Source organism: Leiobunum rupestre, chromosome 5 (assembly GCF_980474605.1).
Source record: "Leiobunum rupestre chromosome 5, qqLeiRupe1.1.hap1, whole genome shotgun sequence".
Taxonomy (NCBI): domain Eukaryota; kingdom Metazoa; phylum Arthropoda; class Arachnida; order Opiliones; family Sclerosomatidae; genus Leiobunum; species Leiobunum rupestre.
The window spans coordinates 15,604,344-15,629,744 of record NC_143388.1 but is presented as its reverse complement, the minus strand read 5'-3'; the positions used below and the strand labels follow the sequence as shown (position 1 = coordinate 15,629,744).

At 35.7% G+C, this 25,401-nt stretch overlaps 1 protein-coding gene across 1 annotated transcript; it reads left to right on the top strand.

The window, feature by feature from the left end:
- The first annotated feature begins 87 nt into the window (after positions 1-87).
- LOC149943632 (nose resistant to fluoxetine protein 6-like) lies at positions 88-24,849 on the top strand. The gene is made up of 14 exons (XM_090176130.1): positions 88-158; positions 803-1,166; positions 18,523-18,758; positions 19,095-19,209; positions 19,279-19,366; positions 22,253-22,359; positions 22,435-22,605; positions 22,676-22,865; positions 22,936-23,101; positions 23,179-23,258; positions 23,341-23,463; positions 23,529-23,655; positions 23,722-23,908; positions 23,973-24,849. The coding sequence occupies exons 2-14, from the start codon at positions 881-883 to the stop codon at positions 24,452-24,454; spliced, it is 2,358 nt and encodes a 785-aa protein (XP_090032256.1). The 5' UTR covers positions 88-158; positions 803-880; the 3' UTR covers positions 24,455-24,849.
- Positions 24,850-25,401: the final 552 nt, after the last annotated feature.

Sequence of the window (25,401 nt, the reverse complement as noted above, 5' to 3'; positions counted from 1 at the left end):
CTTTCGCCGAAGGGGGAAAATATTTTCGCAAATTACACTCATTTGACCATAGTTTCCATACTTTGTTATTTGGTGAATGTCGCTTGAGTCGAGCTGAAGTTCGGAATCGCGCGACTTCGCCGAGCACTCACCGTACTGGCTTTGTTTATTTTTCATAGGTATGTGACTTTATATATAATTTGCTCAATTATAGTGAATGTTTTTATTTTATTATTACTCCAATTTATATTTTGGGGAAAACAATCGATATGGATAATATTTTAATAGACATTAAAAGTTCGTAGTAATTTAATAATAAATTATTTAGTTATATTATTTTAACTTAATAATATTGTACCCGAAATCTGTTCAAAGAGGAAATAATATTTCTGAGAATTCAAATTTGTATAAACATAATAATTATCAAGCAAAATTTTTTAGCAGTTTTAAATTTTACCACTATCTTATTGCGTATTGCAATGTAGAATCGCACGGTTATGTCAAATTTTTAAAGTCTGTAAAAATGAAAATAAAAATATTTTCGTGAATATTATATTACGTATGCATAACTGCTACTAATTACGATCACCTTGGTCACTCTTTTAAAATTTAAAGTTCAGTATTCTATGAAAGGTTTAATATTTTTTTTGGAATTAATTAGCATATTATGTAAGAATTATAGATGGGTAAATTACCATCAATTTTTAAGCGCTAACATCGTCGAAAGAAATGTTCAGATATTTAAAAAAAAACTTAAGGTAGTGTCGTAATATTACATCTTTGGCTTTTAGTGTATTTAATGCTCATTATTATTTCATTTTAGGGTCGGTAGGTTTTGTGATATCTTTGGTGATGATACAGTGAAGTTACTTTGGAAATAATTTGAATCAAATATTCGAAAATGAAGCTACCGTTCGGAATTTGCTTGTTGTGTTTGGCATTAGTTCAAGTGTCGCGAGGAAATTTGTTGAACTTGGTTCGACCCGTGACCGACACTCCCGAAGTTGTTCTGGAACAATGGAAAACTATGGACAAAGACTTCAGGGCCTTGATCGAGACCGTTCTGAAGCAAGTAGTTCCTCTGGTTGTCCGCTCCAGTTCCGAGGTGGATTTGAGCAGTCAGTGCCAAGGTTCCCTCTTGAAGTTGATGTTGGCCGTGCGGCAGATGAAACCGTGGTCCCTTCTCAGTTAGTGTACCTTTATTTGCATTTGAATATTTATGGTCAGAGTACGTAACTGCGATTTACAAATTCGGGACAGCGGGTGTCATCAAGGACATTTTTATTAGCTTCTAAATTGATGAATTTAAAGTGGCGCGTTGGTTTGGTATGCGATTCCGAATTTCGGGAAATTTAAGAATGATATAAAAGTTGTACCAAAAGTAAATGAACCGAAGTTATCAGTCTTCTATACTCCCCATGTTGGAGGCGTTTTCCTTATGAAGTTACATTTTGAACTCGAATTTGAAATTTTGCGCGCTCCTAGGCCGAAAAAAGTTTTTGTTTTTATGAAACCATTTTTTATACATAGAAATAGCTAAACCCATAATTCCGAAGTGCAATCGCGTCAAAAGACGGGGATGGAAATTAGCTTTTATTAGACAAGGAAAATGCCCTCCAATTCTGAGCGCTATTTCGATAACTTCGGTTCATTTACTTCTGGTTTTAGTCAAAGGTCCAATATAGCGCCCAAAATACATAAAATAAATTTTCAATATGATTTAATATAGATTCAACATGTGTAACTTTAACCTTAAATTTTTGAGACGAGCATTTTTTTCAAAACTCAAAAAAATGTTGAAAACAAATTCACCATGTATATTTGGTGATTTTTATTTATAACATAAGTAACACAGTGGTACGGAGGTATATAAATCTTTTGTGCGTGTAAATGGACTTGACAAAATCAGAAGCCAGGGGGTAATTTTAATTCCAAACCTCTTACGTCGTAGGTTTAAATTTAACTGTCTATCTAATAACAGAAATAAGACAAAATTATATTTATACTAATTAATGTGCGTCTATAATGTTTAATTTTAATATCCCAAGCGCAACATATCAATTTTTCTGTTTAATTGCGCATTAAAAACTCATCTTCCTGAAAGAAAATAAATCTAATTACAGGGAGAAAATTTGGGAAAATTTGCCGGAGACTTTGTTTTTTGTTTAATGTTTTGATATTGTTATTTAACCTTGAGAACTTGAAATACGAATTAGAAATGCTGCTATCCACCCTTTCAGTTTGGATTTTCAAAGAATTACTTTTTGCCTAGCAAAATATTAACGCGTTAACTCTTACACGTAGATCCATTCGCCGTAGTTTTTCCAGGTATTATCGCTCGTGAGCATTTGTTTTCAAGGTCATTCGATAATGGTCGACTCTACTCGCAATTTCACGATCACGACGACCGGCCATATCGTCAGTGATTTCATATACGTGTGATTTAATCGTAATCTCTCTCAGTCACTGATATACGACAAGAAATTATGCGGGATTAACATTTTTTACGTGAAGTTGGAAATAAACATTAAAATAATTAAGGTAATACCATATGTACTTGAAAAGTCAAATTCAAATTTATTTAAGATCTCTGGGCGTAAAATTGGAAATTCTTTAGCGTAATAAAACTGGTATTGAACAATACTGGAAAATATCGTGACAAGCAAATACAATCAGTAATATTTTCCTCTGATATTGAAATTATCAAGATGTCTTTAAAATTATCTTGGTTGTTTTTAAGGTTGTAAGAGAAACGTTAGCGCATTTAACCTTTGGGGAATTCCGTTAATCGACTTTTACTCTTACTTTTTCATATCATAGTCGCTTGAATTTTCTTCTCCGTGACACTGGGTCATTTGCTGCGGGATATTTTGTTTCGCACGAGAAAACCTTTAAAATCTCGAGTAACTGGTTTTGGATCCTAGTCTTTGCGGCGGCTATAGGTCGGCCTCACTGTCCACCTATAGTCAATGTTCTAAGCACGTAAACTAATGGACGTGATATGAATTTTAATTTCTGTATTTCCCATTTTGTAACACATCTCAAATCGTTATTTGGAAGTTAATGATCGCTTTTGCTTGTTTCATAGTGCAGTAGAGTAATGGCACTGTGACGTCCTAGTACGTCACCCATGCTCTTTCCTATAGATAAAAAATTTGCGACCAAAATGGCGGCCATGGCCAAAGCTACGGACTGCTACTACTCTATAGCGATATTCTCAATTTGAATTTTCCGATGCTAATTTAGTTTCAATCAGAAAATGATAATCAAACCGTAGTAAAATAAGATTGCATTTTTAGTAAACACGCGCAAATGCCCTTATTTTGCTTTGAATTTCCGTTCCGTTATGCTTCTCGATGTGGTATTCCTATACGTTTCCGTTCCGTTATGCTTCTCGATGTGGTATTCCTCAACGTTTCCATTCCGTTTATTTTCGTAATTAACCTTTCCGTCCGATTCTCTTACGGTTTTTTTATCAACCTATTCCGTCCATTTCCGTTCCGATTAATTTAGCCCAACTTCTTCGGTCCGTTACTCTGTTTCCGCTCCGTTTTTTTCGTATTTAGTAAATTATTATTATGAATTAGTTTTAATTTCCGACAAGGTTGAAAATAAAAGAACCATCCATTATGTCCTAAAACAAGATGTCACGGACATTTAAGTAACATCCCCCCCCCCCCCCGATATCATAACTATATTGTAAATCTTAAATTTAATAAACCAAAGATGAATTTGATAGAAAATGAATTTTTCGAGTTACCTTGTTTTGAAAAAAAGGTAGCGAAACTTGAAAACGTTCAATTAAATAAAATTTTAGACAAACCGAATTTTTCGAGTTACCTGGTTTTGGAAATAAGGTAGTCATGTTTTTGAAGTTAAATGGCGCCGGTATCAATTGATACGAAATTCAAATATCACAATATTGCGTACCAAAGTCGAGTAAAATAAAATTGAATTATGAGTAAAATAAAATTTAATTAGTAACCATGTCAGGTATTTGGAATTAGGCGCGTTTAGTTGGAAATCAGGCCCTGAACATTGAGTTAAAATTTAAAAGCTCTAGAGCTAAACGTTCTCGAGTTTTTAGGAACAGGACATACAAATAAATAAATAAAAGGACAAACTTTAAGACTTAAAGTTATAGATTTCATTAAATTAATGAATTGACCTCAGAAAAGAAGTTTTTCAAAATATATTTATAAATCGCTTTTGAAATCTTGAAATGGAGACCTTTTTAGCGTTTGAAAGTCATAAATAAAAAACCGCTTTATACATGAAAAAAAAAGCTTAATAAATGCAAAATAATAGATTAATGTATTCGAAATAATCTCATCGTGCACGCAAAACAAGTTCTTATTATTCGAAAAATAACCTCTTATAGTAGCCAAATATCTGCTTAATACACGAAAACTAACTACATCATTTACGCCAAATAACCTATTAATACACGGAAAATATAGCTTAATGCATGGAAAATAACCAATTAGTTCACGCAAAATAATTAATGCACGACAGTAACTTATTAAATATCCCTAACTACATGAAAAATAAGCAATTAATGCGCGCAAAATAACCAATTATTGCACGAAAAAGAAGAGTTTGACACACGAAAAATAACAAATTAATGTACTCTAAATAATCTCTTAATGCATGAAATTTAACCGCTAAATGCTAAAGGTGTGCAAATACCATTTTTTGGGGATCGAATCGAATATCAAAGCACGGAAAATACCAAATCGAATATTTATAACGTCAAATAATTTGGTCGAATATTTTTAGGGCAAAAATTTAGACCAGTTAACTGATCAAATACCAAATAGTATTTCGAATATCAAATTATTCGACGTATTTGGTTTTCAAATAGCCAAATAGTTTGCATATTTGTCCAAAAAAGTAATTGAAATCACTTCGTTTTACTTGAAAATAGTAAAATATTAAAACAACCTAGAACAAAGTTCCCTGGGCGAACTTGGTAAATCAGTGGTATAAAGACGGGCCCGTCCTAAAAGATGGTCTTTTAAATTTTTAATTTTACTTAGCCTTCTCTAAGGCTCTTAATAAAAAACACTGAAGGGGTCCATTGTCTCAGGCTGCAGGTGGGCCCAGAATTTTATATTACGCCACTGTGGTAAACTCTAACTTACCATTCAAATTAATTCTAATTGTTGTCCAAAATGTCTTTATTTTCAACCTTCCTTCGAACAATTTTTTCGATTTGATCAAAATGAGTTAATCGTAACCTACAAAAATATAGTGCATATCAACTTATCAATTATCAATCATACATATTTTAATTGGGTACCATGGCAAAATAATAATAATAATAATTAACTAGGCTAATACCCTAGGTACCACTCCAGGACCAAGTCTTCTAGCGACTTTTAACCTTTAGTAACTACTAACCAATTAAAATCAAAGGACAGGCTACATACTTCATAGTTTGCAAACACTTAATTAAAATTTCAAGTTTTTAAATATATGTAAAACGCGAGGGAGCAGATCTTTTGCTACAAATTAAAAAAATTGCATTTATATTAATTTTAAATCAATAATTATTAATTTAGTTAACTAAAAAATTCTAAACAGAAAAATCCAAAAAGTTACTTACATTCCTCCCGGTTTTTAGTTTTGTTTTGGACTTGGTTTACGTTTTAGACTCAATTTTAGTTTTACTTTGCTATTCTAGAAAATTCCATCACAAAAGAGAACACGCGAGTAATCTATCCAATAGGCGCTAGAATACACAGCTTCTGCCTTTCGCTAAGAAGTTTTAATACAAACGGTATGGATAACGGACGTGCAAGCTACTCTTTATATGGTCCTTGGCGCTGCGGCCTAAAGAGAGGTGCCAGAAATAAGGACTAGTTCGGAAATTTCACTACGCTCTCCTGGGATGGCCTTGAACTTCAACAAATTAGAAAAAGACCCGCGGCTATTCGACCAGTTTGCAAACTATTTGAAAATACCAAATACTTTTTCCCTATCTTTTCGAATATTCGACTATTTGATCAAAAAATTCGATTATTCGCGAACTTTTCCAAGCGCTTTTGGTATTCGATCGAATTATTTGGTCTGACCAAATATTTTGCACACCCCTACTAAATGCACGAAAAATAACGCCTTACTTCACGCCAAATAGCAGCTTAATACCATATGATTTAATGTAATTTAAACTTAATAAGCGCATTGTATAATCGGTAAGTACGCATAAATTAACACTTAAAAATGCCTGGTAAAACGCGTGCTAACTTGTGACACGATCAACGTTTAATAAGGGTGTTTTTGCACGTTTTAGAAACACGTAGTATCTACGTGTTGTTAATACCTGGAAACGGCTGAATATGCGAAATGTTTTCTTTAAAAGGTGAAAACTTTATCTTTAAATTTTATTTTTAAATGATATTGCAGTCACATAGCCAGAAGCGCGTCCAAGGTCGTGTCAGACTATGTAAAAGTTAAGAGGGGGTAAGGAAGGGGATAAAAAATTTGCTTAGTCAAAGATACGCCCAAGGGAGGGTTTTTAATAGGAACCATTCACTTGTCTACGCCACTGGTTATTTGTCCACTTTGTCACTTTTTGAAACCTCAATTACCAATCTAGTTATATATTTTGCAAATATATCTTGTATAGCAGGAGCACGTGTAAATTAGGCATATATCTTCGTGAGCACAACGTAAAGCTTCACACTTTTCCAACCTAGTTATTTATTTACTATTTATATACGAAAAACCTACCCGTCTGCCAATCTAGTGATTTATATACCATATCTATACGTCGGAAACGGGATTGTCTAATTTTCTGAATTTCTGGACGTCTGGACCGCTGAATTTTGAAGGATCCCTCCTACATATAAGCTACTATCTTATAAACCGTCTGGACAAAATTTACTAATTTTCTGAAGTGATGAATTTCTGGACCGAAAACTTTTACTTTATTTTCGAATAGTTTCTTTAATTTTGAAACCGTCTCAGCACTTCAGCAAATTAGTTAATTTTGTCCAGACGGTTTGAAAGTTAAAAAAAGTCCGAAAATAAATTTTCGGGTCCAGAAATTCAGCACTTCAGCAAATTAGTCAATTTTGTCCAGACGGTTTCAAACTTAAAGAATCTATTCGAAAATAAAGTAAAAATTTTCGGTCCAGAAATTCAGCACTTCAGCAAATTAGTCAATTTTGTCCAGACGGTTTGAAAATAAAGTAAAGTTTTTCGGTCCAGAAATTCAGCACTTCAGCAAATTAGTCAATTTTGTCCAGACGGTTTGAAAATACTGTAAAATATTTCGGTCCAGAAATTCAGCACTTCAGCAAATTAGTCAATTTTGTCCAGACGGTTTATAAGATAGTAGCTTCTATGTAGGAGGAATCCTTCAAAATTCAGCGGTCCAGACGTCCAGAAATTCAGCAAATTAGACAATCCCGTAGGAAACGCGTGTAGTGAAACACATGACTGAATAAGTGTCTTATATAGTAACTTAACACTTTGAAATGACGTTTATAATTTACTCAACACGGAATATGAACGATGAATACTAAATATCAACCTAATATAGACGTGCTCGTGCTACCTGGGAAGTGACATCTAGGAGCAACAAACACAGCACCCCACACAAGGAGAACGCAACCCGTCAAAAGTCGTGCATTTTCTTGCGTATAGTTTTCATTGGTTAGACGCTTTAGCGCCTGCTGCCGTCGAAAGGGGAAAATTCTGAAATGGTCTTCCCCCTTTCCGTCCAACGTTTGGCGTAAAGGCTCAGTCAATGAAATTTGTACACAACACTGCGTTAGCGTGTTTAAAGGCTAGCTGCGTTCTCCTTGTGTTTGTTGCTCCTAGGTGGCCTGAAGGACTTGCCACCAACCGGGCACTGGTAATTGGCTTCCCAAGTCACTAGTTGACTTAGGCCTGTGTGGTTCCTCGGGTATTAGCTTAGCTGATTATGTTGTATAAATGACACTGCATAGGGATATTTACCTATTGACAAACCATATTTTCCCGATGAAAGTTTTAGACAATCAACGCACAATGTCATTATAACAATTTTATTAAATTTTGCAGATAGATGGTCCCATTGAAAAAGAGACCTAAATGCTATGTTAGAAATAAAACTTAATTGCTTCTAGAATCGAAGGCTAAACAACCATTGTATATTTGATCTCTAGCGAAACATATAGGTAATTTTTCCATGGGTCGGCCGAGATAGAAGATAGCATTTAATAAACTAGATTATTAGGATCAATAGAGATAAAATCCAAAAAACGTAGGTCTAATAAATTCGAATAATTCAATTTGGTAAATCATTTACATCATTAGTGATTGCAAATGCCAAGTTATCAATGTGGTAACAACTAGTACTAGTATCTAAATGAAATGTCCATTTAATACTTTGTTGAATAAAACGCAATCAAATGTCGAAACAGAAATTGTGAAAAAAGTGTTTTGACCGAATTCACTTATCTATTATGAAATTTCTAATTCGTAGTTTACTTAACCTCCAAAATCATATAGGCAGAGACGAAAGTGCCTACGTTAAGTCATGTATATAGGAAACTCAAGCACTGTTGAGTGAGCTAACGTTCTCACAATTTTCATATAATATTTCCCATTGGTTTTATTCTGACCCTTCGAAGTGGAGGACGAAGGCTCATGCAATCGCTCCATGATGTAATTGATGAGCTGATGGCAATCGTGCATGTACGGCGGGTGGAATGAGAATTACAATGATTAAATTCAACATTTAGAACAAAATAATATATTTAAATCTAGTCAACCGTGAACGAATGATTTCCTTCATGTAAGCAAATAATTTGCCTCGAGTATTGTAAGATATTATCACATTTGCAAAAGAAAATTTACCAGTTTTTCTAATCGTGATATCAAAGGTTTTAATAAAAATTGGTTTCATTAATCAAATGATAAGTAAACAACAGAAACCATACCTTAAAGCAGCTCCTTTTCTATAATTATTGAAAAAAATAATGAGGATGTTAGTAACTGTTACATGTGCCCCAATTAACACTAATAATAATAATAACCTAAGGCACCACCTTAGGCCAAAGTAATTAAGCTACTTATAATGCGGCTGCCCCATGGCAAAACCTTAAAACCAACAAATTTTAGAAAAATTGGATTTTTACGCATCGGTATTACTAAGGCATGTACAAAAGTACTGTAAAAGTCATAAATATTTAACTATTTATGACTTAAAAAATGGTTATGGATTTTATAATTTTCGCATTAAAAACCATGTAAAAATCTTATAACTTAGGTTTTGAAAAAGTGAAATATCTCAAAATTACGATAGTGTTGGGTAAAAGGTTTTGCCATGGGACAGCCGAAATTCAGTGGCGTAAATAGCGCCCCCGCAGATCCCGCGGCACGGGGGGGGGGGGGGGCAAACGTTTATGAGTAAAATCGGTGCTATTTAAAAAGGCCCCGAGTGGTTTTTCACGGGGGGGGGGGGGGCTTCGGAGTTTCTAGTTACGCCACTGAGCCGAATGCCTTTAAACAGGCCGGGTTACAATACGTAGGAGGGTGGTGGCAAGCCCTTCATGCCACGCGAGCCAACAGCTACCTACACTCACTTTTACCGTTAACCTCTACAAGTTTTTACCTAAATCAATACTGAAAGTCTAAAAATAGTAGACGAAAATGTCATACTTATTGGTATTTAATAGACTTCTTAAATTCGAGCAACAGAAGAATTTTATATCGGGTTTATGGTAAATTAGTGTGAAATGTTATTTTCATAAAAGCGTAACTGTCTTGTTTCCCTTCCGCCATTTGATAATTACTCAAGCATAGATGAATTGACTATCTTTCGTATAAACGCGCGATAATTTAACTTCTTTTGTAGTTGGCGGTTAAAAGTGAGCTGGGTGTAAATCGGCTTTTGCTCACTTTAACTGGAATTTCTTCCTTTAAACATGTCGGTCACAAATCCAAAGAAAAATCTGAAAGGGAAGTTATAAAGTTTTAATTTGCATACCACATTTTACGTGCGTGGTCACCGTTACTAATGAATTTTTAGCAGTTTCCTAGATATTATCCGTTGATAATTTTAAATTGGTACATAGGTTTACTATTTGGGGAAGGGGGCTGACTTATTTGTTATGTTTATTGTAGAAAACATTTCCCTAATACATTCGTTTCGATTGTTTTCCTCGTAATTTTATAATAATTTAAATTGTTCGGATCGATCTAGGTGGCACTTTCTCGATGCTCGAGGAATTGGTCGATTCATTTCATAAATATGAAAACCTTATACTACAAATAATATAAATAAATATATAATATAAGTAAATACATAATATAAGTAAATACATAATATAAGTAAATACATAATATAAGTAAATACATAATATAAGTAAATAATATAATATAAATAAATAAATAAATAAATAAAAACTTAAAATATTCAAACTATGTGTTAAGGTTCTTATGATATATTTTGCATTGGGACTATGTCCTACTCACGTCGACTCCTACTTGAACGTGGTTTGTATTTTTCTGATATAGAATTGACATAATTTTATTAATTTTATAAAGTAAAATTGTCTTCTGGAAGAATTAAGGTTACTATTTTACTAGACGTAGAAATAATGCATATACTTATCATCTAAATAATAATCATAATCAGCTAGGCTAATACCCAAGGCATTACCTTAGGCCCAAGTCATCAAGCGACTTTTAAAGCCATTATTTCAGGTGGCCGGGTTACAAATCTTTTAAAGGGAACATAACGTAATAAAACGAATAATGGCACCACCGTAGGCCCAAGTAATCTGGCGACTTTTTAAAGCCAATAAATCAGGTCTATTCCTGTCGTCCTGCCCATTAGGTTCCAATATTAGACAATTGCTACTATGGCTTTTAACATTCTTAATATTGTTGGGGTATTCCGTAAAGAACGCGATGGAGATTTAATTACTTTTATCATAAGTAACATAATACCCCTAAGTATGACACTTGTAGCCTTGCTCATGCATTTTTGGGGTATTCCGTAAAGAACGCGATGGAGATTTAATTACTTTTATCATAAGTAAAATAACACCCATAAGTATGACACTTGTAGCCTTGCTCATGCATTTTTGGGGTATTCCGTAAAGAACGCGATGGAGATTTAATTACTTTTATCATAAGTAACATAATACCCCTAAGTATGACACTTGTAGCCTTGCTCATGCATTTTTGGGGTATTCCGTAAAGAACGCGATGGAGATTTAATTACTTTTATCATAAGTAACATAATACCCCTAAGTATGACACTTGTAGCCTTGCTCATGCATTTTTGGGGTATTCCGTAAAGAACGCGATGGAGATTTAATTACTTTTATCATAAGTAAAATAACACCCATAAGTATGACACTTGTAGCCTTGCTCATGCATTTTTGGGGTATTCCGTAAAGAACGCGATGGAGATTTAATTACTTTTATCATAAGTAACATAATACCCCTAAGTATGACACTTGTAGCCTTGCTCATGCATTTTTGGGGTATTCCGTAAAGAACGCGATGGAGATTTAATTACTTTTATCATAAGTAACATAATACCCCTAAGTATGACACTTGTAGCCTTGCTCATGCATTTTTGGGGTATTCCGTAAAGAACGCGATGGAGATTTAATTACTTTTATCATAAGTAAAATAACACCCATAAGTATGACACTTGTAGCCTTGCTCATGCATTTTTGGGGTATTCCGTAAAGAACGCGATGGAGATTTAATTACTTTTATCATAAGTAACATAATACCCCTAAGTATGACACTTGTAGCCTTGCTCATGCATTTTTGGGGTATTCCGTAAAGAACGCGATGGAGATTTAATTACTTTTATCATAAGTAACATAATACCCCTAAGTATGACACTTGTAGCCTTGCTCATGCATTTTTGGGGTATTCCGTAAAGAACGCGATGGAGATTTAATTACTTTTATCATAAGTAAAATAACACCCATAAGTATGACACTTGTAGCCTTGCTCATGCATTTTTGGGGTATTCCGTAAAGAACGCGATGGAGATTTAATTACTTTTATCATAAGTAACATAATACCCCTAAGTATGACACTTGTAGCCTTGCTCATGCATTTTTGGGGTATTCCGTAAAGAACGCGATGGAGATTTAATTACTTTTATCATAAGTAAAATAACACCCATAAGTATGACACTTGTAGCCTTGCTCATGCATTTTTGGGGTATTCCGTAAAGAACGCGATGGAGATTTAATTACTTTTATCATAAGTAACATAATACCCCTAAGTATGACACTTGTAGCCTTGCTCATGCATTTTTGGGGTATTCCGTAAAGAACGCGATGGAGATTTAATTACTTTTATCATAAGTAACATAATATCCATAAGTATGACACTTGTAGCCTTGCTCATGCATTTTTGGGGTATTCCGTAAAGAACGCGATGGAGATTTAATTACTTTTATCATAAGTAACATAATATCCATAAGTATGACACTTGTAGCCTTGCTCATGCATTTTTGGGGTATTCCGTAAAGAACGCGATGGAGATTTAATTACTTTTATCATAAGTAACATAATACCCATAAGTATGACACTTGTAGCCTTGCTCATGCATTTTTGGGGTATTCCGTAAAGAACGCGATGGAGATTTAATTACTTTTATCATAAGTAACATAATACCCATAAGTATGACACTTGTAGCCTTGCTCATGCATTTTTGGGGTATTCCGTAAAGAACGCGATGGAGATTTAATTACTTTTATCATAAGTAACATAATACCCCTAAGTATGACACTTGTAGCCTTGCTCATGCATTTTTGGGGTATTCCGTAAAGAACGCGATGGAGATTTAATTACTTTTATCATAAGTAACATAATACCCCTAAGTATGACACTTGTAGCCTTGCTCATGCATTTTTGGGATATTCCGTAAAGAACGCGATGGAGATTTAATTACTTTTATCATAAGTAACATAATATCCATAAGTATGACACTTGTAGCCTTGCTCATGCATTTTTGGGGTATTCCGTAAAGAACGCGATGGAGATTTAATTACTTTTATCATAAGTAACATAATACCCATAAGTATGACACTTGTAGCCTTGCTCATGCATTTTTGGGGTATTCCGTAAAGAACGCGATGGAGATTTAATTACTTTTATCATAAGTAACATAATACCCATAAGTATGACACTTGTAGCCTTGCTCATGCATTTTTGGGGTATTCCGTAAAGAACGCGATGGAGATTTAATTACTTTTATCATAAGTAACATAATACCCCTAAGTATGACACTTGTAGCCTTGCTCATGCATTTTTGGGGTATTCCGTAAAGAACGCGATGGAGATTTAATTACTTTTATCATAAGTAACATAATACCCCTAAGTATGACACTTGTAGCCTTGCTCATGCATTTTTGGGGTATTCCGTAAAGAACGCGATGGAGATTTAATTACTTTTATCATAAGTAACATAATATCCATAAGTATGACACTTGTAGCCTTGCTCATGCATTTTTGGGGTATTCCGTAAAGAACGCGATGGAGATTTAATTACTTTTATCATAAGTAACATAATACCCCTAAGTATGACACTTGTAGCCTTGCTCATGCATTTTTGGGGTATTCCGTAAAGAACGCGATGGAGATTTAATTACTTTTATCATAAGTAAAATAATACCCCTAAGTATGACACTTGTAGCCTTGCTCATGCATTTTTGGGGTATTCCGTAAAGAACGCGATGGAGATTTAATTACTTTTATCATAAGTAAAATAACACCCATAAGTATGACACTTGTAGCCTTGCTCATGCATTTTTGGGGTATTCCGTAAAGAACGCGATGGAGATTTAATTACTTTTATCATAAGTAACATAATACCCCTAAGTATGACACTTGTAGCCTTGCTCATGCATTTTTGGGGTATTCCGTAAAGAACGCGATGGAGATTTAATTACTTTTATCATAAGTAACATAATACCCCTAAGTATGACACTTGTAGCCTTGCTCATGCATTTTTGGGGTATTCCGTAAAGAACGCGATGGAGATTTAATTACTTTTATCATAAGTAAAATAACACCCATAAGTATGACACTTGTAGCCTTGCTCATGCATTTTTGGGGTATTCCGTAAAGAACGCGATGGAGATTTAATTACTTTTATCATAAGTAACATAATACCCCTAAGTATGACACTTGTAGCCTTGCTCATGCATTTTTGGGGTATTCCGTAAAGAACGCGATGGAGATTTAATTACTTTTATCATAAGTAACATAATACCCCTAAGTATGACACTTGTAGCCTTGCTCATGCATTTTTGGGGTATTCCGTAAAGAACGCGATGGAGATTTAATTACTTTTATCATAAGTAAAATAACACCCATAAGTATGACACTTGTAGCCTTGCTCATGCATTTTTGGGGTATTCCGTAAAGAACGCGATGGAGATTTAATTACTTTTATCATAAGTAACATAATACCCCTAAGTATGACACTTGTAGCCTTGCTCATGCATTTTTGGGGTATTCCGTAAAGAACGCGATGGAGATTTAATTACTTTTATCATAAGTAAAATAACACCCATAAGTATGACACTTGTAGCCTTGCTCATGCATTTTTGGGGTATTCCGTAAAGAACGCGATGGAGATTTAATTACTTTTATCATAAGTAACATAATACCCCTAAGTATGACACTTGTAGCCTTGCTCATGCATTTTTGGGGTATTCCGTAAAGAACGCGATGGAGATTTAATTACTTTTATCATAAGTAACATAATATCCATAAGTATGACACTTGTAGCATTGCTCATGCATTTTTGGGGTATTCCGTAAAGAACGCGATGGAGATTTAATTACTTTTATCATAAGTAACATAATATCCATAAGTATGACACTTGTAGCCTTGCTCATGCATTTTTGGGGTATTCCGTAAAGAACGCGATGGAGATTTAATTACTTTTATCATAAGTAACATAATACCCATAAGTATGACACTTGTAGCCTTGCTCATGCATTTTTGGGGTATTCCGTAAAGAACGCGATGGAGATTTAATTACTTTTATCATAAGTAACATAATACCCCTAAGTATGACACTTGTAGCCTTGCTCATGCATTTTTGGGGTATTCCGTAAAGAACGCGATGGAGATTTAATTACTTTTATCATAAGTAACATAATACCCCTAAGTATGACACTTGTAGCCTTGCTCATGCATTTTTGGGGTATTCCGTAAAGAACGCGATGGAGATTTAATTACTTTTATCATAAGTAACATAATACCCCTAAGTATGACACTTGTAGCCTTGCTCATGCATTTTTGGGGTATTCCGTAAAGAACGCGATGGAGATTTAATTACTTTTATCATAAGTAAAATAACACCCATAAGTATGACACTTGTAGCCTTGCTCATGCATTTTTGGGGTATTCCGTAAAGAACGCGATGGAGATTTAATTACTTTTATCATAAGTAACATAATACCCCTAAGTATGACACTTGTAGCCTTGCTCATGCATTTTTGGGGTATTCCGTAAAGAACGCGATGGAGATTTAATTACTTTTATCATAAGTAAAATAACACCCATAAGTATGACACTTGTAGCCTTGCTCATGCATTTTTGGGGTATTCCGTAAAGAACGCGATGGAGATTTAATTACTTTTATCATAAGTAACATAATACCCCTAAGTATGACACTTGTAGCCTTGCTCATGCATTTTTGGGGTATTCCGTAAAGAACGCGATGGAGATTTAATTACTTTTATCATAAGTAACATAATATCCATAAGTATGACACTTGTAGCATTGCTCATGCATTTTTGGGGTATTCCGTAAAGAACGCGATGGAGATTTAATTACTTTTATCATAAGTAACATAATATCCATAAGTATGACACTTGTAGCCTTGCTCATGCATTTTTGGGGTATTCCGTAAAGAACGCGATGGAGATTTAATTACTTTTATCATAAGTAACATAATACCCATAAGTATGACACTTGTAGCCTTGCTCATGCATTTTTGGGGTATTCCGTAAAGAACGCGATGGAGATTTAATTACTTTTATCATAAGTAACATAATACCCCTAAGTATGACACTTGTAGCCTTGCTCATGCATTTTTGGGGTATTCCGTAAAGAACGCGATGGAGATTTAATTACTTTTATCATAAGTAACATAATACCCCTAAGTATGACACTTGTAGCCTTGCTCATGCATTTTTGGGGTATTCCGTAAAGAACGCGATGGAGATTTAATTACTTTTATCATAAGTAACATAATACCCCTAAGTATGACACTTGTAGCCTTGCTCATGCATTTTTGGGGTATTCCGTAAAGAACGCGATGGAGATTTAATTACTTTTATCATAAGTAACATAATATCCATAAGTATGACACTTGTAGCCTTGCTCATGCATTTTTGGGGTATTCCGTAAAGAACGCGATGGAGATTTAATTACTTTTATCATAAGTAACATAATACCCATAAGTATGACACTTGTAGCCTTGCTCATGCATTTTTGGGGTATTCCGTAAAGAACGCGATGGAGATTTAATTACTTTTATCATAAGTAACATAATACCCCTAAGTATGACACTTGTAGCCTTGCTCATGCATTTTTGGGGTATTCCGTAAAGAACGCGATGGAGATTTAATTACTTTTATCATAAGTAACATAATACCCCTAAGTATGACACTTGTAGCCTTGCTCATGCATTTTTGGGGTATTCCGTAAAGAACGCGATGGAGATTTAATTACTTTTATCATAAGTAACATAATATCCATAAGTATGACACTTGTAGCCTTGCTCATGCATTTTTGGGGTATTCCGTAAAGAACGCGATGGAGATTTAATTACTTTTATCATAAGTAACATAATATCCATAAGTATGACACTTGTAGCATTGCTCATGCATTTTTGGGGTATTCCGTAAAGAACGCGATGGAGATTTAATTACTTTTATCATAAGTAACATAATATCCATAAGTATGACACTTGTAGCATTGCTCATGCATTTTTGGGGTATTCCGTAAAGAACGCGATGGAGATTTAATTACTTTTATCATAAGTAACATAATATCCATAAGTATCACACTTGTAGCCTTGCTCATGCATTTTTGGGGTATTCCGTAAAGAACGCGATGGAGATTTAATTACTTTTATCATAAGTAAAATAATACCCATAAGTATGACACTTGTAGCCTTGCTCATGCATTTTTGGGGTATTCCGTAAAGAACGCGATGGAGATTTAATTACTTTTATCATAAGTAACATAATACCCATAAGTATGACACTTGTAGCCTTGCTCATGCATTTTTGGGGTATTCCGTAAAGAACGCGATGGAGATTTAATTACTTTTATCATAAGTAACATAATACCCATAAGTATGACACTTGTAGCATTGCTCATGCATTTTTGGGGTATTCCGTAAAGAACGCGATGGAGATTTAATTACTTTTATCATAAGTAAAATAATACCCATAAGGATGACACTTGTAGCCTTGCTCATGCATTTTTGGGGTATTCCGTAAAGAACGCGATGGAGATTTAATTACTTTTATCATAAGTAACATAATACCCCTAAGTATGACACTTGTAGCCTTGCTCATGCATTTTTTATTACTACATCCTTTCTTCACCAACGATAAATCAGAAAAACGACTAGCAACTCTGTAACCCGGAAGTTTAATACTCTTTGGGATTTGATTTTTTTATTGGTCATCGAAAAGGAGTCAGAGTTCAAACTTAGCCAATCATATAGCGCTACAAAATATTATGAGGTACGAAATGTAAGAAATAAAATGGCCGTTATAGTAGTCGGCTTATTAGGCCTAACTCTATCGGAAAATTATACCTAAATACTAAATATTATTAGGGTCATTTTCAAAGTTTGAACTAAAAAAAATATTTTTATTGCGTAATTAGCAATTGTAAAAGTTATTCCAGAAGTTTGAAAAAGGTTAATTCTTACATTTTAATTCATCAATTCAATTTTATTTTGATCACAGCGGACAAAACCAGGCATTCATCCAGGTACAAAATACAAGTATATTCAAATTATAATAGTAAAAATCTGGAAGAAATTGTAATAAAATATTCGTAAACTAAATGATAAACCTTTTTACACTAAGAACGTAACAAGCTGAAGGTTTTTTAACGTCTACAGTATTTGGTGCGTAACATTGATAAACATCAATGATCCACAAATTTCGAGTTGTTGGTGAATTTCTAATATTTGCCCGATATAAAGATTTAATATTGTTGGAGAAAATACATACACCTTGTTTAATTTCTTCCGTTGTTAAAGTTTCCGTTGCGAAAACGAAATTAGTGCGGCTATACGCCTTAAGCCTAAAAATGACTGTTTTCAAAACCGCGGGAATCACGTTCCCGGAAGTTGGGTTAGATTAGTTCATGCCGCCGCTACCGAGTGGCACTATTTCGAAAAAATTTTGACGTCACTGTGAAGAAAGGATGTAGTAGAACATTTTCCTAATGTCATACTTAGGGGTATTATGTTACTTATGCTTTTATTGTATTCCGTATTAACTAAACGTATTTAATTTCTTTGCAGTGTTGGATGCTTTTGGTAAAATTCCCAGTGGAGCGTTGAGCGGTACTGTTTCTGACTTGGGCGCGTATGACCAATGTCTGGCGATCTCCGTCAACAAAGACTACCCGAAAGACCAATTGGACTTCACTGGTAAATATTGCGCCATGCAAGCAAGGCCACCTTTGCCCAAGAAAAACAAGAGATACCGATTCACGGACATCATTGAACCGCTCACAAATCTTACCAACCTCAATCCGGTAAGAAGCGTCACTAATAGACCGATACTTGACAAGATAGAAAGTTCTTTCACCGTAGTAACTCCATTAGAGGTCGAATTTGAAATACCAGAAGTCTTACCAGATGGCGCTAGTTTTTATAGTTTTTAAATAAAATGTCGTTTAAATTAGTATTTAAGTTTTTTTAATAATAAACCATTAAGTATTTATTTCCTTTCCACCAAAGATGTATATAATCGCCATCTACTGGAAATAAAAGCAATCAAAATCGAACCTCTAATGGCTTTCCTCTAAATGTTTGTATCCTGTGAACCCGTCTATGTGGGGAAAACTGATCAATGCGTGTTTCTTGTATAGATACTACAATTTGCACGAACGCAAGCTCAATTTTTCTATTTCATTTCCGTCCGTATTGGCATTTGTGTGCCCTCGCATTGCACTCAAACAGACATAGAGAGTCTCGGTGAATATGGTGAGTAAATTCGTGTTTATTTATTTTCATTTAGATATAATTTGAGCTTAATTAATGTACGAATTTCAGTGGGTAAAATGATTGGATTTAAAGTAACAGCAGCTCCTTGTGAAATTCAACGACCAGAACCGATTCACGCCGACCAAATTGCCATGTTGTAAGTATCGTTACTATTTTGATTAGATAATTATTATATATTTATAATTTTTCGCATTATGTATAAGTTAAATCGCTGGCCAAAATAGTTTCGATTGGTTGCTGGGTACAACGGCCAACTGTTCAGATTATTTGCTTTTGTCCCATTCGACCGAAATCCCATTCGTTCGAAAACGATTTAACATTGAGTCCCAATCGATCGAAAATACCCCAATTGTGCGGTTTACAGCCCAATTTTGCACGTTTATATTATTTTTTATAGTACATCAAATTTCGTTTTTATGAGACGTTTTTTAAATAGGTTTACTTCTTATATAAATAAGTGTTGATAGTCTTATTGGAGCCAGTTAGCTAAAATGGAGGAAATAGCTCACAAAGGAGGGTTCGAATGAAGAAGTCGCGTTAGCGTTACTCGACGCGATTGCTACAAACTTCACCATTCACATTAAAAAATGAAATTGTTCGAATTATTGTATTCTTGATATAAATAAAAAGTTCAAAGCATAAATATATTTATAAAAGCGCGCCACCCTAGGGAAGTGAGAGATTAACCTAACCTAACCTAACCTAACCTGACCGTTAGTACACCTGTAGCAATTTTGTTTAGGTATAACGTTTTTGCGTACCCTGCTATATCTCGGGGCAGAAGTAAAAACAAAACAAAAGGTCCCAATGAACCGAATCCGCCTTTTGGGCTATATTTCGGAAACATATTGAATTCGGTCGAATGGGAATATACCGATTATTTGGCCCTTAATGGGTCACAGTGTGCAATAACTGGTGGTTTTACCAGTAACCCATAAGGGTGGTGGTGCACTGGGATATCAAATGGTCCTATCTCCCCCTCCGATTTCGGTCAGGTAGGGGCCGGAAACTGGGTTTCGGGTCTCGGCATACGTATGAGGCGCTGTGACCCTGTTTCCCGGCCTTTTGGAGCCACACCGGGATCTTCGGTGCCAGCTGTGCCGGGTTACGTGGGTTGCAGTGTTCCCGTCATTCCCCTTTAGGAGCCTTTTCTGAAGGGCTTGGCTCCCTACCTACGTAGGCAGTGGCGTAGCAACCAGGGGGACCAGGGAACAATGCCAATTATCTACTAGGGGACAACACCTGTGTTTGTCCCCCCCCCCTGAAATATTGTGAATTTGTTTTTACAACAAATATGAAAAAGACAAATTAGTCGTTTAAAACTTTTAACAACAAAGTAAGAGCAAATTCAAATTCCACTTGGTTCATTTGTCATTTATAAGGACGCATTCAGAGTGTAGGTATAAGTTTCACCCCAAGCGGCCGAGATTCAAAATAACTATATGAAAGCGATAAATACGATACGAAAGGATACGATATAAAACCAAAACTCTTGCCATAATAAACGGTCTTCAATATAATTCTTGGTCTGCTTTCGATTTTTGGTCAAATTGAAGTAAAATTTCCCAATATTTGTCCACTTTTAAAATATCATATATTGTGGAGCGCCTCGCTTGCTTCGCTCACTCGGCATGTGAGGCTCACTTCGCTCACAATGTACCCCCTAAACTCAAAAACGTTCCTACGCCCCTGTACTTAGGTAGGTTTTCGTTTAGAGATGCTAGAGCATCCACTCTCAATCCCACGGCTGGTCACCCCATTGTTGCGCCTTCTGTCGGGATGAGTGGCTTGCGTCAAGGGTGGGACCATCAGTAATAGGATTGTGGACGCTGGCGTAGGGCATAATAATGAGACCACCGGTATATAAATTATCTGACAACATGTTAAGATTATTCATATTGTAATTTTCTGATATCTGAAGATAATCAGTTAGTCCGATCCAGTGGCGTAACGAATTGACGTGGGGCCCAGGGTTGAACGCGAAAAAGGGGCCCCCACCCTACGTGTGGCAGTGATTCCCCAATTTCCCACCAGGGTCATCCCTTCTTGTTCGCGATCGCGATGGGGCCCCCTAAAGGGAAACCTGTCTGGCAAACCCCGTGTACGGTACGCCACTGGTCCGATCAGGTTTATTTTTAATATTTTCCGTACCATGCTATCTAATCTCAAGTAAATGGACAAGGGGTTAAGTTAGACCGTTTAAATTAGAAATAACGTGGTACTCCGGCACATATGCCTTCGAGGCGGAGAAGAAACTGACATTTTCTTCTCGGTTTTTTGCTAAGCCTTAACATGCCAAAAACGTTACCTGGTTAAAAGGAAACACTTGTTGCATACCGTACTGCAAAAGTAATACGTTTAGTTCTAAAGGAATGAGTTTTCATCTTTTTCCAAAAAATAATTTTATACGAAATGAGTTGACTCTGCATCCATGAGAAGCTTTAAAATTGCCCGGTATTATAAAAATATTACATATAATTTTAATTATTTATACCATAAGAGGATGATAATAATAACAATATTATCTTCTTATACTTAGTTTTAGTAACATTATATATTTTACCTTAAAATATATTATCGAAAATTAACATTAGTATGTTCCTTATACACGTGAGCCGACGCGTTTCTTATCTGACGCAAAATTCTCATGAGGGCAAAAACGCGTCTCCAATTGGCTTAAATATGACTTTTTGGCTAGCCATTCTAACCGTTTAACCGACCGACCGGAAATAGTTCCTTCCCAGATGAATTTGGAGAGGGGAGTAGAAACCGAGGATCTTTTATTGAAGCGTCCATTGCTGAATCAGTTTTATTGAGACGTCTAGTAGGAAATATTTAGTTTAGTAAATAAATAATAATTTTGTTTAAAAAGTTTTCCTCTTAAATGAAAATTATCAATTTTATAGCGTAACTTTCCTAATAACGAAAGGGGAAAATACAGCAGGAAATAAATTAGCGATTTAAAATCCATTCATTCGTAGCGACCAACTATATATTTTATGTATATTATCTTTAATGACAGCACTGTCGTAGCGATACTAGTGTTAATATGTTGCGTGGGCACAACCTTGGACGTTTACGGAGATGGGCTGAAACGAGTGGAAGACAACGGAAAACCAAAAACGGAATGTAAGCCACAGGCCAAGCGTGAGCCCGTTAAACAATTTTGTTTACAAACATCCGCGTACATTAAATTTTGAACAGCCCAGTGGCGCCAGGCTCTGACTTCCTTTTCGATCCGGAAGAACGTCACCGCTCTACTGGACACCAACATGTCCAAGGATGCCATTCCTTGTCTACACGGATTGAAGTTCCTCTCCATCACTTGGATTATCGTGGGTCATACCTACTTGTACTTGAACTGGCAACTCTTGAGTGAGTCAACTTCTATAGATAAACTGGCTCTGAACAATGGAGATGATCAATTATGTTTTTCCGTTTGCAGGGGGTTTGAGTAAAACCGCCGGTATCGTTTCGAGTTTGCCGTTTCAAGCCATTGCGAATGCTTTCGTGTCTGTGGACTCTTTCTTTTTCGCCAGTGGCGTTCTCGTCTCCTTCTTAACTATCAGTTTCGTAGACAAAAGGGGCCCAAAGAGTTTCAATATTCCCATCTTCATTATCAAACGTTTTTGGAGGTCAGTAGTTCACAGCGTATTGGGTTTGAAGTGTGGAAGATGTGGCTGATTCTAATAATTTCCCAAATAGGTTCCTCCCATCCACGTGTATGTTGGTGGGTTTAACCCTTTGCCTTCCCTTCATCGGTTCCGGACCACTTTGGCACGAGTCCATTGATGTACTCGTGAATAATTGTCGTAAAAATTGGTGGGCCAATCTTTTATTCATCAACAACTTTCTTTACTCACCAGACACGGTAGGGATTACTAATGCAATTTTGCGTTAAGATTATAGATAAATATAAATAAAGATTATATTTTGTATAACTTTCAGTGCCAAGGAACAACGTGGTACACGGCCTGTGACGTTCAACTCTATTTCTTGTCCATTATTTATATCGTTTTAGTTTACAAGTACGTTTTACGTCACCCAACTTTTCAAGTTCTTACTCTTTCTAGCGTCAACAATTGAAACTATTTTATACTTTGATTACAGAAATGTTAAAATTAGTTATTACTGCCTGGGTTTCTTTATGGTTGGTTGCATCGCTTCCACAGTGGCCATCAACACCTGGCAAGATCTCCCACCGGCCCTTCTTATGTCACAACCTGACCCTGAGTAAATTCAATTGGAAAATGCCTTACCCGAGTATACCCGTAGCTAAACTTGACCCTTTATTACAGGATGATCTTTGACTATTGGTATTTTGCCCATTTCCTGCCGCACGTACATCTCGGTCCTTACGCCATTGGCCTGGCTCTCGGGTTTTTGATCGCCAGGCATAAGGACATTAAAAATCATATCCCTCAGGTATCTCAACGCGAAAATAGCACTGCATAAATTAAACGTTCTTAATGGTATTCTTCGTTATTTTAGTGGTTGAAATGCGCTGGATGGATAGCGGCTGTCATTTGCAATCTTCTGGTCTTGTACGCCACTTACAGTTGGAACAATGGCCATATTCCGAATAAATGGGAGACTATCCTTTATTCTGGCTTGTACAGATCCAGTTGGATTTTCGGAGTAGCCTGGATGGTTTTCGCCTGCACTTCGGGATTTGGGGGTAGCGACACTTCGAGCTCTGTCTTAATTTATAGGTTCTAATTTTGACATTTCATTTTTTATAGGCATTGTAAACAACATCTTGTGCTGGAAAGGTTTCGTACCTCTGAGCCGTTTGACGTTCTTGGCTTATTTGTGGCACGGCACCGTCATTTGGGTGTACTTGGGCAACATGGAAGGAGGAGTCGAGACGAACCACATGGTGATTGTGTGGATGTACTTGGGTCACGTTGTAGTAACGTACGCCTTGTCGTTCATCCTTTACAATCTATACGAGGCACCCTTCAACCGCCTCGAGAAGATTGTCTTGGGCCGTTTCGTGGCGCCTTTACCAAAGAAACCGGAAACCGTCGATGGCCGAAACGGCGGCACCAAAGAGGACACCAACGGTATGCGTATGACCAATAACAGATTCGAACGTGACGAGAAAATTTCGAACCAACCGAAAGAGAAACCCTCGTACCGTTCTAACGGGCATTCTTCCGTGTCCGCCAGCAGACCGGCCGAGTCCGAATTCATCAACGAATCGTACGTTTACAAACTGTGAGACTGTAGAACAGCGTCAGTACAAATATAGACATTACTGTCGTAGGACAGCTTGGTCAGTAGACGAGCGAACTTTAAAAACTACTGATTGAAAACCGACGTAGAAGATAAGTGGCCAAATAAGAAAATATAATTTGGCTCTGAGTATAATTAAAGCGTAATTAAAGCTATAATGAATTGAGTTACGACATCCCGCCCATAGAGTAACCCACTCACATAGAGTGGAAGGCCCTATGGAAGCGCATGAAACATTAATCCTAACGGGCTAACTTGTTTTCGAGGCGTGAATGAATATAGTCCGAAGAGCGAGGGTTTTGTTTTTAAATTTGTTTGAGTATAAACTTACTTTTTATCCAGATATTGTACATTAACTTTAGGCCAACTTGTTAATTTCACGCCTCGAAAACAAGACGTTGCGTATAAAAATTGTTAACAAGTTTCGCAGATAGCCTTCCACTATATATGTGAGTGGTTTACTCTATGATATCGCCGTTATATTTTCTTTACGTGACAAGGAAAATCTGGTTAGCATCTGTAATTCCGCGATTGTCATCTACATTAGAAGCCCCAAAGCGAACCTTTTAAGACGTATACTGATCTTTAAACTTCCTCTTTGAGACCTCATTTGACCATAATCGCCGGAGGCATAGCTAATTAGGCTATCTAAATTTCAAAATCTAAATATTTAAGTGACAACTTGAAATCGAATTACAGTCTTTAATAACCATCATTAAATCATTTTAAACATAAAAATTACAGACAGTTATGCTTATGTTTGTGATATTAACAGGCATATTTTTTTCCTGTAAAGTATATATTTGATTAATAACGTTTGAGTTTGATCTGTCGCACAAAGAGTCATTGAAGTACCAACTTGAATTTTACCATTTTAGCGTGCAGCATTATGGGCCATATAAACCTCGTACAAATAGACGTAACACTATATTT